Source organism: Galeopterus variegatus, unplaced genomic scaffold, assembly GCF_000696425.1.
Source record: "Galeopterus variegatus unplaced genomic scaffold, G_variegatus-3.0.2 Scaffold394, whole genome shotgun sequence".
Classification (NCBI taxonomy): Eukaryota; Metazoa; Chordata; class Mammalia; order Dermoptera; family Cynocephalidae; genus Galeopterus; species Galeopterus variegatus.
Window position 1 is genome coordinate 38,773 of NW_007726505.1, and position 15,892 is coordinate 54,664.

At 44.8% G+C, this 15,892-nt stretch overlaps 1 protein-coding gene across 1 annotated transcript in view; it reads right to left on the minus strand.

Annotated features, from left to right (window-relative positions):
• Window positions 1–347: 347 nt before the first annotated feature.
• Window positions 348–15,892, minus strand: part of CTNND2 (catenin (cadherin-associated protein), delta 2) — a 449,347-nt gene continuing 433,802 nt past the window's right edge. Inside the window, exons 16-17 of the mRNA XM_008568289.1 lie at window positions 12,437–12,510; window positions 348–2,259 (exon numbers count right to left, since the gene is read on the minus strand). Of these exons, the coding sequence (XP_008566511.1) occupies window positions 1,999–2,259; window positions 12,437–12,510 (335 nt within the window). The 3' untranslated portion in view covers window positions 348–1,998. The remainder of the gene's footprint in view (window positions 2,260–12,436; window positions 12,511–15,892) is intronic.

Sequence of the window (15,892 nt, forward strand, 5' to 3'; positions counted from 1 at the left end):
TATTTCGTTCTACGACACAGATGAAACTGGAACACTCTCCTCAATGCTCCATATTTATTTCTCCCTAGAGGGGCTGGAGCATTCCTGTAAGGCAACCCAGAAGCATGGAGTCCTGTGGTAAACAATACAACAAGATCCAACTTACATGTAATCTGTAGGAAAATTCACATGTAAATTTCTGTCTCCTGCTCTACTCTGGAAAATAACTTTTCATTTCCAAAAATATGCATGAATAAATTATTTGATTGTTGTTAAATTTGGAGAAAGAACCATTGATTTTAGACTTTGAGATGAATTAAACTACGAAGAGTGAAGGGGAGCAAGTTTTAAAGGAAGATGTCAGCCAATTTCTTTTATTTATTTATTTATTTTTTCCAAGAACAGTTAACATTTACTAGGCACCTATTGGCCTCAGTCACTTGCATCTAAAGAGCAAAGCTAATTTACCCACAGCCCGTGTTCTTTTAAATGGTTAGTCTTATTTCTTAGCTCTGTTAACCACTATTCTAACATTAGCTTCAAGTTCCATTTTAATAATCTAACCCATAATTGTCTACTGCTCCCTGACACATGAACAAAAATGTTTGGGGGAATAAGAGCAGTTTACATTGTCTGTGGATACTTCAAGTAACTGGCCCCAAAGTGAAATTATTGAGTTGGCCATGGTTTATTGTGTTCTGAGGGCATAGAATGGGGGAGGAAATGGACCTATAGAAAGAGTTGGTATCCAAAAATGTGTGAACGTGTGAAAATCCTATAACTTCACTTCAGCTGGCCTAATATCCTGAGTCACTAGATGGTCAGAGGAATAGATACAGTACAAAAGGAACAAACCGATGTACACTTACACTATAAACCAAAAACAACGTTTGTACAAGATGAACAGCAAATGAAATAGCTTCTATCAAAATAAAATCTCACACAAGGCCATTTTATATGTATGTGGACATACGCACACCCACACGCACAGACACACAAGCAAGAATGTGTATTTTGTAAGATAGGTCCTTGGAAATAGACATTCTTAGCAAATATGGATGACAGATCAATCGTAATTTATTTTCTTTTAACACTGTATCATCATAAAGAAAACTGGTATAAATGAAAAAGTCTATTTCAAATATCTACATCTAAAATTTTAGGCAGTGAAAAAGCACTTCGTTGACAAGGAGTGTGGAATGATGTATGTTAATTGTCAGAAACTGCTGAATGCCTTGCTTAGTTGCCACAAACAAATTCACATATCAGAACGAACAATACTGCTAAATATTCCTTTTTTTTCCCCCTGTGGGTTTTTTTTTCTTTTTCTTTCTTTTTTTTTTTTTTGTTAAGACATACTGGGAGAAAGAAAAGAAAAGAAAAACTGGAAATCCATACATCTTTCAAAAGTTTGAAATTGAAGCAATATTTAGAACCAGAGATGAGGAAACACGGCGGTATTGGTGTAATATACACAACGCGCTTTTCTTCTTTAATCTGTAATGTACATCAAATACTTTACAACAATGCATTAACAAAAGGCAAGAAACGTCTTGCTGTACAGAGGAACCCCAATGCAACTGGAAGCCTAGAGTCACAACGGATGAAGAGAGTAACAAAGCGTGAGAAGCCGTCCCCCGAAACGTGTGTAAACTATTCTGTGTCTTGTGCTTAACAATAACCTTCACGCCCCACCACCCCACCATCTGCTCTCTCCTTCCTTCAGCCACGTTCAGTATAAAGCACTTTTTATATTCTACAGCTCAAACTAGAGAGGTGTCGCACACTGTCATATTTAGGATTGCTTTAGCTTTCTATTGATTTCCAAGTTAACGTTCGATTCGTTTAGCTTTCTAAAATAGCTCTTAATATTTTCAAACTGGTTATCACAGCCTTCCTATGGAACAGGCTTTAACAAACTAAATTTGCAGGGGGGGGTAAAAAAAAAAAGAAATGTCTTGTGGTATGCATGCACATGCACTGTTCCCAGAGCGCCTGGTGGCCTGGTGGCCTGGCTCCTCACACCCAGGAGTCGGGGGAGGCTGGGTAGTGGCTCGTTTCATAGTTCAGTTCACTGTAGGGACGGGCAGCGGAGTAGAAGTCGACGTAGTTGCCAGTGGACTTGAGGCCCAGGTGCATGGTGTACTCGCTGGCAGGGGGGCGGTGGTGGACCTGGTCCTCAAAGAAGGACTCGTCGTAATTTCTTGTGGAATTCTGAAACGGCTGGTAAGACTCGTAATCTTTTCTGCTGGGCTCCTGTGGGACTGGCTGTGCTGAAACCTGCATGGGAAGAAGAGCCACGCGGTTAGTCCGTGGCCTGGACCCGCCCTGCACCCTCCTTCACAGAGAGGGCTGGGCACGACCAGGTGCTCGTGCGTGGGACACCTCTCGTCCAGCCACTGCCTGCTGCCATTACCTTTCCTTCTGGACACTGGCTTCTGGGTCCACCTGCTCTCATCCTGCATAATCTTTTTCTTTATTATTATTGTGGTAAAACAGACACAACATAAAACTGACCATTTTAATCATTTGAAGTGTACAGTGCAGTGGCACTAAGGACATTCACAGTATCGGGCAGCCCTCACCCCCATGCATCTCCACGACGTTTTCATCATCCCAAACAGAAACTGTGTACCTTTTAAATGTAACTCTTCGTTCCCCCTACCCCCAAACAAGGCAGCCTCCATTCTATTTTCTGTCTCTATGAATCTGACTATTCTAGGGACCTCTGATGAGTGGAGTCACACAGTGTTGGTCCTTTTGTGTCTGGCTTTCTTCACCTAGCATAATGTTTTCATAGTTCATCCACGTTGCAGCGCAGGTCAGCAGTTCCTTCCATTTCAAGGCTAAATAGTGCTCCCTTGTATGGACTGACCACATTTTGTTTATCCGCTCATCCACTGATAGACACTTGGGTTGTTTCTGCCTTTTGGCTATTATGAATGACACAGCAGTGAACAGTGGTGCACTGGTATCTGAATCCCTGTTTTTGATTCTTTTGGGTGTGTATCCAGTGAGTCATATGGTAATTCTATGTTTAACTTTTTGAGGACCTGCCAAACTGTTTGCCACAGCAGTTGTACCATTTTTTTTTTTCTTTTTCGACTGGTAAGGGGATCGCAACCCTTGGCTCAGTGTTGTCTGCACCACGCTCAACCAGTGAGCACACTGGCCATCCCTATATAGGATCCGAACCCGCGGCCTCGGCGCTACCAGCACTGCACTCTCCTGAGTGAGCCTTCTATGTTTAACTTTTTGAGGACCTGCCAAACTGTTTGCCACAGCAGTTGTACCATTTTTTTTTTTCTCTTTCGACTGGTAAGGGGATCGCAACCCTTGGCTCAGTGTTGTCTGCACCACGCTCAACCAGTGAGCACACTGGCCATCCCTATATAGGATCCGAACCCGCGGCCTCGGCGCTACCAGCACTGCACTCTCCTGAGTGAGCCATGGGGCCGGCCCGTACCATTTTAATAGATAATTTTTTTAATGTTATGAAATACATATAGATAGTAAAAAGGTTATTGCAGCAAAGCAAATTTAGATAATATTTTTTAATTAAAGAGGTGTGGACAAGCTATAGAAAACGAGTAGTTCATTTTCCTTTTTTCTGCATTTTTTCATATCACGCTTAGGTGTTGCAATCTCAGGGGGAGAGTGAAGATGTACAAGGTCTGAGGGCCATGCGGGCATCTTCCTGTCAGTGCAGAGGTCTGTCATTGATATGTCTTCCACCTCTGTGTGTATGCTGGGGACTGAGGTTTCCCTGTCTTAGGGCTGGTCCACCACACCTGCTTAAGTGACCGGGCACCTTTGATAAGGCACTACACATGCCAAATAGTCTACACTCTGCAGGGCCAAATGTTTTCTAACTTGGTGCAATTGAGAATTGACTGAACTCAAGAGTGCTGTAGGATTATGAAGCCTTTGATTAGGGATGAAGGGTCTTCAGAATTGTCTGGTTTTACCAGCCCACCTCAATACGCCCCGTTTCCACTCACATCTCTGAAGGTTACTGTCTGCTATAGAGGCCCAGAAGGGCTCAAGGGATCAGAGGAGCCTTCGAGAGACATGAAGTCAAGAATAGGTTCCCTGTGCTTGGCTTTAGGGACAGTAAGGCAAACAGTGTTCTTGGGCTGATAATATATTTATTAGCATTTGCACCTGGAGTTGGGCTGTCCCTTTCCCTTCTGCCTGCCTCTGGGGTCCCTTTCCAAGCACCTGCCCTTGAAGTGGGCTGTACCTCCCAAGGCGTGGGGTGAGGGTGACCCCATAGCCAGTGAAGACAGGGAGGCAGAAAGCTCTGCTAATGTGCACTAATTCGGGAGGAGGTCTGGTGTGAATTGTAAAACACTCTTAGAGAAATACAGGTTGATTGCTTTTGAGTGGATTCAGTAATTCCCTATTAATTTAACTAAGGTTCGGCACGGAAACGTTCTCTAGAAATTGGTCTTAGTTAATTGATAATGATTTGTAATTAGCACGTTGTGTGTAAATGAATGCTCTAATGGTCTGCACATAACTCTTCTTTCAAGTAAGTGAAACGCTCTCTTTTACATGTAATTGATTTACACTAGTAATCGACCTGTTCTTCAAAGAAGTGGTGAACTTCATCACAGCTGCTGTCCAGTGTGTCCCACACTTCTAGTTAGTGGTGACTGAATGAATGAGGTTTCAGTCTACCTGCAAAAGTGCAAAAGTCCGTAGAGCATGAATCTTTGTTAGTCTAAGACCCTGCGGATGAGAGGGGCATTTGGAATTAGTATGCAGCATCTGTGATTAAGTGTCGCTAAGACCAGGCCTGCCAGACTGCGTCAATAAGTGCAAAGGGGGCCCTTTGCTGTTCTTTGAAGAGTTAGGTGTGAAGTTGAACTTCTTCATTCCAATAGTGTGTGGCACTGTCCAAGAGCAGAGCATACAGAGGCTCAGAGTTGGGAGGTTTAGAAAAATTGCACAGGAAGGGAACTAGAATTTACTGTTCTTCTATTTTAATTGCCACCATATTCAACATATGACAAATTCTTTGTTTAATTCTCAAATGTTCACAAATGTATACGTATGCATATATGTTCATGTCTATCGAATGATAGATTGGTCATCTATCTACCTTCCCATCCATCCATCCATCCATCCATCCATCCATCCATCCATCCATCCATCCATCCACCCATCCATCCATCCATCCATCCATCCATCCATCCACCCATCCAGTTCCCACTTTATAGATGAAGAAACTAAAGCTTAGAGAAGTTAAGAAATTTCCCCAAGATGTCATGGCTAGTGGTGATGTGAAGCTGGCATCCGAACACACTTCTGGCTGACTCTAGCCCACGTCCTCTCTCCCACACTAGCACAATCCCAGCAGAGCCAAGGTTGCCAAGCCTCAGAGGGCAGTCCTCACTGAGTTGACTCCAGGCTCTATGATAAGAAAGGTGGTCAGTGGACAAAGGAGACCAAGAAAAGGGGTGTCTTCTTCGTGCTAGTCTTGGTGGCCAGAAGAGGCAGTGCAGGTGACAGGGAGGTCTTCGGGGGAAGTCACTCACAAGGCTTGTGGCTCCGCTCCAAACCGGTTGCTGTTTCACTTTTTGTACAACTGTTTCAAATTTTTATCATTGTCATGTTCTCTCTGGTTGGTGAATGTTTGGGGGTTGGGCATAATAATCTTACTATGTGAGTCACTTACCGTCTTCAGTTCATCTGCATCATTCATAAAGCCCCACGTCAACCACTTCTAAGGGTTAACGCCCCAGTTCTAAGAGTGTGTGTGAATGAACTACCTTGTATGGGTCGGGGGTGGCACTGTGCGTTTGGAGGGACTGAAATTGCTTCCTGGTCTGGTGGTGTGGGTGTCGGCTGGGGAAACACACCCACGGTGGAGGAGTATTAGCTGAATTTTATACTTTCCTTTAAGGGAGTGTCTGGCAGTGTTCAAAATTCGGCAGATGAAATGTCCCAAATATAAATCCTCCCAAAGAAAAGCTAAAAAATAAATGCATTTGAAAAAGATTGCATGGTTTGCACAAACCAGATTTCTAGGAAGGAAGTAGAATGATGTTCCTATACAGCAGTGGAGATTTCTGAATTTGGGGGTCTGTTGTGGTCCTAAGAAGCCCTTGCACATCTGAGGAGCCTGAGGCTGTTGCTTGCTACAAGGCAGTGTGCTCTCTGGGAAGGGACCATGTAATCAGCTGGCTCACGTGGGGGTTCCTTGGCCCACACTCTTTGTGCTCTGTCCTGTTGCTACTGTTCCCAAAAAGTCATCCTTGCTGAACTTTTTCATCAATAGTAGGACATTTAATTATGAAGGACGGTGCCATGAGACCTTCCAACTGTGCTAGCCCAATGACAGAATACTTCACCATGTTTATTCTTCCCTGAGTTCGCCAGCACCCTGAATTTATTTTGAACACAAGGGAAATAGCTGCCCACTACAGAGCTTCAAACCTTTCCACACCAGGAAAGCTGAGGACTCAGAGTATTGATCAAAAAGGAAGGAGGGGCTGGCCCCGTGGCGCACTGCTACAGTGCGCCGCTTGGGAGCGTGGCAGCGCTCCCGCCGAGGGTTCGGATCCCACATACAGACCAGCCGCTCACTGGCTGAGCGTGGTGCGGGCGCAACACCGAGGGTTGCGATCCCGTTGCCGGTCCCGGTCCGGTACGGGCGCGACACTGAGGGTTGCGATCCGTTGCTGGTCACGAAAAAAGACAAAAAGGAAAAAAAAAAAAGGAAGGAGGCCGGTGGTAAGGATAAGTGGTTCTCATAGAGGAATCCCAAGACCGGCAGCATCACCTGGGAACCTATTAGAAATGCAAATTATTGGGGCCACAGTCTACACCTACTGAGTCAGAAACTCTGGGATCAGGGCCCAGCAATCCGTGTTTTAGCAGCCCTTTGGGGCATTCGGACTCATGCTCTAATCTGAGGACCAAGAACAGATGAGAAGACAGAAGATTCAGGTTGAGTCCTTGCCTCTTCATAGCTGGATGACTGCAGGTCAACCTCATCCTCCTTGAATCCCAATTTCCTCATCTCTGGGGACAATTAGACCTGCCCTACTCACCTGACAGTCAGCCTGAGGAAACCTAAAAGGAACTCAAGACGCTGGTTTTGTTATCATCAGTAATAATTTGAATACTGGCCATCATAACACCAAACCCTTTTGTTTCTAGTTTATGAATAAAAATCTGGTTTCCAGATAGATATGTACAGTTAAATATGATATTTCTCTTTATAAGTTTGGGATGGACTGGTAGAGGCTCAATAGAATTTCTGTAGGGTACAAGTAGTTAACTCAAAATGGTGTCTGTGTCTCATTGACCCCAGACATAAAAATCAAAGATCACAAGCTGTATTTTATGCTAATGGTTGTTTCTTCTAGGAGTCCTTAAGTTCAGGGTTTGCTGAAATGTGACTGGAGTTGCAGGTAGGCACGTGGGGAGTAGACAGCTGAGCAGGGCTCCTTTTCTGTGGAGTTGAGAGAAGCCTGCTCCTGGCTGCTGCGCACCCTACCCTGCCTGGCCAGCGTCTGGAGCTGGTGTCTCGTTCTCAGCTCCCATTGTCTATTGATCCACCTAGAACTCGTTTCCTTTCACCAATCCCTTCCTCTCTGAGCTCAGTCACTGTCCAGATTTTTCTGCAAAGCTCATGAGGCCCAGCTGGTGACTAAGACACCCAGAAAACTAGAGCACTCAGCAAAGTACAAGCTTTACACTGAAACTGAATGGACCCCAGATATCCCTTCTGGTTAATTTGTTCAAGCCGTGAAATTTTTTTTTTCCTGTTTGTCTTTTTTAATGACCGGTAACGGGATCGCAACCCTCGGTGTTGTGCCCGCACTGCGCTCAGCCAGTGAGCGGGAACCAGTCTCCACATGGGATCCGAACCCTCGGCGGGAGCGCCGCCACGCTCCCAAGCAGCGCACTCTCCAGTGCGCCACCGGGCCAGCCCCAAGCCGTGAAACTTTGAGGTCAATTTTTGACCCAGGAAAGCTCTGAAAATGAAAGTATAGCCAGCCATGCCCACATGGCCAGAGAATCCAAATCATGGCTGCCATTTACAAGGTCATCTCTAGAACCAACCAACTGTAAGAGAAGCAAAACATCTCCTCTTTCCAGTGGTTCAGATAGTCCTACTTTATTGTGTCCCCAAGAGGGAAGCTCTAAGTAAAGACAAGATTTATTCCAACAACATAGTCCAACATACGTATAATGCTGTATTCCCTTCTGTTTTGGGTTTAATGTGTTCCCCAAAAGTTCATGTATTGGAGACTGGACCCCCATAGTAAAAGTGTTAAGAGGATGGGAAATCTGATTATGGAATTTGAAAGGTGGGGTGTTGGAGAGGTGATTAGATTGTGAGGGCTGTGCCCTCATGGATAGATTGATCCATTCATGGAGTGATGGGCATGGATCTGATGGCTTTAAAGGCTCACCATGTGATACCCTCGTCTTCATAGGACCCTGTAGAGAGTTCCTCCCCAGAGAAGGCCCCCACCAGATGTACCCCCTGAATTGTGGACTTCCCAGCCTCCAAAACTGTAAGAAACAAATTTCATTTCTTTATAAATTACCCGGTTTCAGGTATTCTGTTATAAGCAACAGAAAATGGACTAATACGCTTTCTCTCCAAGTTCATGGGAATGTCATAATGATTTCCTCAGAAATTTTTTAGGGGAGAAAAACTCTTTGATGAACATTTGAAGAGGTTGCTTAATATTAGAACAGGATGAACAGTCCACTTGCCCACTTCCTTTGCTGGCCCCACTCAGGGAATAACAAATGGCACTGAGCTATGACCACAGGATGCCCCTGCCAGGGGCCTGCCTGCAATGTCTTCCTGGTGCTGACAGGAGGTGCAGAGTTTGCTCTTCATCCTGGGTGGGTTTCAGCAGCACACACCTGAAACGCCATGGCCTTGACGCTTCACTCTGAGGTTGAGTCAAGTCCGTTCTGGGGCACGCTGGGAAAAAGACTACACCAGGTTGTGCTCATTCTCGCAGCAGGGACACCACCTTAGTGCATTAATTCTAATTTGCTTAGATGCTCAGAATAGGCTTAGGTAAAAAGCATTTGCTCCTTAGAACCATTATGGGTTGTCTTCTAAATCTAGAGAACCAGCAGTCTTCTGCAACTGACTGCAGCCACACTGGGAGATGCCAAGGACCCTGGGCCACACCGGGGTGCTTCTTTAGTGGGATTCCATGAAGAGGAAGGATGGTGTGGAGTAAGTGGATTCTCGTGATGAGCTTTTCCCTACCTGAGGAAACTAAAGACTAATATGACACTCTTGGATGCATAATCAGAGTCCCATTAAATCCTGACAAGTATCTTTAAGTGCTGTAGACAGTTTGCTCACTGCACCTACAGAATGTCATGATACAGCAGACTCCCGTGTCTGGGGTTTCACTTTCTGCAGTTTCACTTACCCATGGTACAGGACGAGATACGTATTAGAGAGAGAGAGAGAGCGAGAGAGAGAGAGAGCGAGAGAGAGAGAGAGAGAGAGAGAGAGAGAGCGAGAGAGAGAGAGAGCGAGAGAGAGAGAGAGCGAGAGAGAGAGAGAGCGAGAGAGAGAGAGAGCGAGAGAGAGAGAGAGCGAGAGAGAGAGAGAGCGAGAGAGAGAGAGAGCGAGAGAGAGAGAGAGCGAGAGAGAGAGAGAGCGAGAGAGAGAGAGAGCGAGAGAGAGAGAGAGCGAGAGAGAGAGAGAGCGAGAGAGAGAGAGAGCGAGAGAGAGAGAGAGCGAGAGAGAGAGAGAGCGAGAGAGAGAGAGAGCGAGAGAGAGAGAGAGCGAGAGAGAGAGAGAGCGAGAGAGAGAGAGAGCGAGAGAGAGAGAGAGCGAGAGAGAGAGAGAGAGAATATTCACATAATTTTTATTACAGCATATTGTTATAATTGATCGATTTTATTGTTAGTTATTGTTGTTAATCTCTTACTGTGTCTAATTGATAAATTAAACTTATCATAGATATGCATGCATAAGAAAATACATAGTGTAGATAGGGTTTGGTACTATCTGCAGTTTTAGGCATCCACTGGGGGTCTTGTAATGTATCCCATGAGAATAAGGGGGGACTACTATATTTGCTCTAAGAAAAATGGTTTATTTCATAAATGGAGTTGGCATTTCCAATACATTTTGTTTCTATTTTCCTTTACATTTGGGCAGGCATGCTGGCATGTGAATAGTTGGGGCCACCCTGGTGATCTCCTGTCTAGTGCTCATGATCTGATTGATTTATTCATTGGCCTCTTTGCTTTCAGCAAAGACTGGAACTGAGTGGAGGCTGATTAGATGCTAGCACTGCCTCAGGCAGGCCGTGGGGCCTGGATGCTCACCAGGGTCACAAACAACACCAGATGACATCCAGAGAGGCTGCACAGGAATTGAAAAGCCGAGGGCAAGAGGCCGACTCCTCTACCAACTACTACTTCCCTTGTGGGTGGCTGATGAGAGAAGAAATAATTTGATCAAGGAGAGGGCTTGTGTGTCCTCCCTGCCCTGCCCTTGGAAATGGTCTCAGACGGGACATTTCCACCTGTTAGAAGCAGGTAGATGCTGCTCTGCTGGTTGTCAAGAAATGGTTCCCAAGCAACACATTTCCTTCCATGTGTCCTTTCACCTGGTTATTGCGATTAAGCAAACAGCTCTGGGTTTATCATCTCAGCTCAGCTTCCCTAAAGTATAGCAGAAATGGAATGCATCAGCAAAAGCCAGGACAGGCAACCATTCTGAGTAGCAAAGAGTTATGAAGAGTGTCAGTCTTGCTGTTATGCCCACACACAGGAGGGAGAGAAGTTCCCTCTGTGTTCCTGCAGACCCACAGAGAAAACAAGCCTTCAATGAACATTTGCAAAACACACACACACACAGACTCTGATTGCTTCTTTAAGTATCTACTGTTCAGTGCTCTTCAAACTTGAACATGCTCACAAATCACAAGGGCATCTTGTTAAAATGCAACTCTGCTGCAGAAGATCTTGGACGGGTTAGGTTAGGGGCCAGAGAAGAGTCGCTCCGCATTTCTAACAAGCTCCCAGGTGATACTGATGCTGCTGCTTCCACAGCTAGACTTTGAGTAGCAAGGAACTCCACACTGCATTCTATTTAGTTGTTTACATTGAACTTGATGTGTCTATTTTATTGGTAACCATCATGTACAGTGGTCCCCCTTTTCCTCAGGGGGTACATTCCAAGACCCTCAGTGGATACCTGAACAATGGATAGTGCTAAACCCTATATATACTATGTGTTTTCCTGTACATACTCTACCTATGCAAAGTTTAATTTATAAGTTAGGCACAGTAAGAGATTAACAACAATAACTAACAATAAAACAGAAAATTATAACAATATGCCAGCCTCACCACTCCAGTGCTTTGGGGCCATTATTAAGTAAAAGGGGGTCACTTGAACATGAACACTGTGATACTGTGACTGCTGATCTGATGACTGAGATGGCTGCTCAGTGACTAAATGGGCGGGGGGTGTGTACAGCGTGGATGCATGACATGAAGGGATGATTCACGTCCTGGGTAGGACAGAGCAGGAAAGCATGAGATTTCAGCATGTTACTCAGAATGGCTCGCAATTCAGTACTGATGAATTGCTTATGTCTGGAACTTTTCATTTAATATTTTCACACCACAGTTGATCACGAGTTACTGAAACCATGAAAAACGAAATACAGACAAGGAAGAAGCGCTGTATGACGAATTGGCTGGGTTAGACATACTACTCAACCTGTGTCCAGTAATTGGACAATTCCTGTTTAATAACTGCACCTTACACTCATTTATGTGGGGCTTTCTTTTCATCTTGCACCATAGTAGAAAACTTGCTTTCTCGCAGCAGATCAAGTGTGAGTTTACAGTGAAATCAAAGGCTGGTTTTCGATTTGAGGCTGTTCTGTTGACCGCCACCACACCACCGACGTGCACCCGTGACAGGCGGAAGGGGAGGACGTCAGGAAACATTATTTGCTTTTTCAGTTCTTTATGTACACTAGACAAAAGTTGATATATCTTTTTAAATTCCAGGTTATTTCATAGAGGCTGAGTGGAAAAATGGATACAGATAGTCCTTGATTTATGATGAGATTGCATCCTGATAAACCCAGCATTAAATTGAAAATATCAAAGTCAAAAATGCATTTAATACACTTACCCTACCAAACGTCATAGTTGAGCCTAGCCCTTAAATGTGCTAAGAACACCTACATTAGCCTACAGTTGGGCAAAATCATCTAACGCAAAGCCTATTTTATAACAAAGTGCTGAATATCTCATGCAATCTACTGAATACTGAGAGTGAAAACCAGATGGTTGTCTGAATACTCGAAGTAAAAGTTCTACTGAATTTGTATCGCTTTTGCACTATCGTAAAGTTAAAAAATCATCAAGTCGAGCCCGCGTAAGTTGGACACCATCTGTACAAATGTGCTGTGTCCATTTTATTTACCTGGTTATGTTTGATGTCTTCAGCGGGCGCACCATATGAATTCCTATACAAAGTTGAAATTCCAGTGTTTTGAGCTAAAAGTAAAAGGAAAACAAAAGTATGAGGAAAGAAAGCAAGATTTCAAATTAGGAATAAAGGTTATTGAGGCAAGTTCTTGCCCAAACAAAGCTTGGTTTCTCATGGACCGTTCCAAGTAGAAGGAATTCTTTGGCTCTGAGTACTTCATTGTACCTACAGATATTAAGAAAAGAACGGTTATTCTATAAAATCCCGACAGCATGTCAGCCTCCTGCAATAATGTTCACGTTGCAGACTGGGTCTGGGCAGGTGTGGCAAACAGATGGTCATCTTGCAAGTTTTATTGCCTTCTTTTTTGTGAAAACTGGTGGATAATAAAAGCTTGTCACCTGCACTGAAGCATGCAGCAGTCTGTATCAGCAGGTTAGTTTTTAGTTGGAAAGTGACAAGAATAAAATTTCCAATTTGAGCTCACAGAAATGCTCGACCATCTTTCAGACAGTTCATTTCTCAAAGGCCCAGAGGACAGGCAGAGAGCACACCTGAATTTCCCCTGCGCACCTGGAAGCTCCAGCCTTGGATCCTGTTAGATGCAGAGACAGGCGTCCCCACTCTGTCTTCTGGCCACCTGGTCTAGTTGAAGGGAAGGGAGGATGGTCTCCTCCAAGTGCCAGCAGCTTCCAAAGGTCTGTAAAGCCTGTTTTACCACTTCCTCACCTGGAGCCCTTGAGGCTTCACACCGCAGGCCGAGAGGATGGGCACAGGGCACCCCTCCCCTATAGCTGCTGACAGGTCACGGTTTAAGAAAGTTCTGGAAAACTGTGTATTTCAAGTGTCAGCAGGAGTATAAAACACTGTAGAAGTAAGATGGGCTTATTCTCTCCCTCCAGTATCCAAGGGGTAGTGAAATAGTATCACAGCCCACTTGTTCTCTCCAAGAGACAAGGCCACCATAGACACAAGGTCAATGCAACCTATCAAGGTTTAAGTTCACTCCTCCCATGGGTATCACCTAAAAGCATATAATAACTGTGCAATAAAACTCCTCTTGGAAAGTTCTGTTCAGGAAGTGAAGGCTGAGAGCCCATTTTCCATTTTAAAGACCACTCTGCTAGCCTCTGGTTGAATGCACCTCACGCCTGTCTCTGTATTTTTGTGAAAACCACCATCTCTTTCCTGGACCACTGCTACTGAGTCCTCCTTGACAGTCCAACTTCCACCCTGCCCTGTCCCGCTCATTGGGCAAGCCTGTCCCCAACAGCCAGAATGATCACTTCGTTACACAAATTGGATTACACCACTCCCTCTGTTTATAAGACTCCAAAGCCCTTTCCACGGAGACTGTGGTGAAACCCAGGCTCTCCATTGCAGTCTGTGATCTGGTGCTTGCCTAACCTTCCACGGCATTTCTCAGCCCTCTTCTCTTGCTAAGGGGGCCCTAGCTCTGCTGGCCTTTCCTTGATCAAGTCTGCCAAGCTGGGTTAGCTTAGGGAGGCTGGACTTACTGATCTTTCTTCCTGGAATTCGTCCCCCACAGACTTTGCACTGGCTGCTTCCTTGTTAGTGTTGAGGTTTCAGCTCAAATGTCTCCCTACTCCTGGACCATTTCAGGTAGAGTAACCCCTCCCTCTGGCACCCTCCACCTCATTACCCTGCTTACTTCTGTCCTCCTCCTCAACACCACGCGACATTACCTTGGGGGTGAACTTGTTCTATTGTTTACCTTGCGTGCTGCCTGGCTTTGGCCACTGGAGCAGAACTCCACGAGGACAGGGATGGTTTGTCCTGTGTCCGTTCTTGTAAATATCCCCAGAGCTGGGGACAGAGCCTGCCTGAGTGGACACTCATAGAGTGAGTTCTTTATTTGCTGAGTGAATTAATGAATGAATAAGTGAATGAGTAAACCTTAGATAAATCTGCCTTCAGAGCTATATATAATTGCTCATGGCAGATGTCGCCTCAAGGACAAGATGAAATTTTGTGTGTTTTTTTTGTCGTTGTTGCTCAGAATAAAATGCATTTTGGGGGGGGAGTAGAATATTTATACTATTATAGTCTTCCTTCCCTTCCTGCTGCGTTTGTGGCTTCTGAGCTAAAGATGTTTCTTCTGGAAGTTTTTTCCTTGACTCTTCGGACCACTTACCTTTTCAAAGGAGACTGCAGTTGAGATTGAACTACCTTTGCAAACACACGAAGCAGAGGTCTTCACAGATGTTCTGCTCTGCATGTCTGAGCTAAGAGTAGACTTACAGTAAATGACTTTCTTTTTTTGTATTGGTCCCCAAACTCCCATTTCCAACTGAATCAACATATCGAACATTAGAACAGCTTTAAAAGACCTAAGAGAGACACTAACAAAAACAGAATAGACCATTTGACAAAAAGGCGTTTTGGAAGCTTAGACGGGAGGGCAGAAGCCCCTGCTGAACTTAAAAGTCAGGCCGTGTAGCTGCTGGGATCACGCACCCCCAACCCCACTCCTGCCCCCAAGTGCGCTTCTGAACACGGGAGGCTCCTGGGTAACCGCAACCACAAGAAAGAGCTGTCAGAGTCCACCGTGCCTGCATGAACAGCTGACTTTGGCTTTCTGAGGGCTCCTCGGTGGCAGAGAAACACAGAGAGAAGAGGTTTTAAGAGACTTCGTTCAAAATAGAAAATGAATCCAGAAAAAGAGGGCGAGGGGGAGCACAGAATAAAAACCTAGATGGATCTTAATATCTAGGAGGTAAGCAGAGATTGTGCACCACAGTCAGAAACTGCTTTCACCTTAAGCTTTCACATGTTGTGTTTTGAGGGTGAAGCTTCCTACGTTTTTACAGTAAAGGGACTGTTTCCTAGGCGGGGAACGGTAGGATGTCACCTGATGCCTTACAACAAGGAAGATGGAAGTTTTTCAGATACCTTTCAATGCACTAAGATTTAAGTGATGTGTCCCCTGGATTTATTTTATTTAAAAAAAATTTTTTAATGGAATGCTTCATGAATTTTCATGTCAGCCTTGCTCAGGGGCCATGCTTGTTGTCTCTGTATCAGTTCAATTTTAGTACACGTGCTGCTGAAGTGAGCACCCAAGATTTATTCTTGAACAAGAAAATGTATTGTTTTTGGTGTACAGGCCACAAGAAATCTGATTTTGCAAGTAAACCCTGGAATGATGGGCATTTGCTAACTAATGTACTGTAGAGCATAGGTTGGAAATGCAACCTTTCAATTCCTATACGAAATATTGGCTACCACCTGGCTTGGCTGGGGATTTATTCATAACAATATTGAAAGTGACAAACAGCAACATCATCCTCACCACCACTACCTCCACCTACACTATCACCACCCTGACCAACACCATCGCTTCCACCTCTACCATTATTACCACCATCACCACTATCACCCCAACCCATCCCACCATCACCACCTTGACCAGCACCATTGCTTCCACCA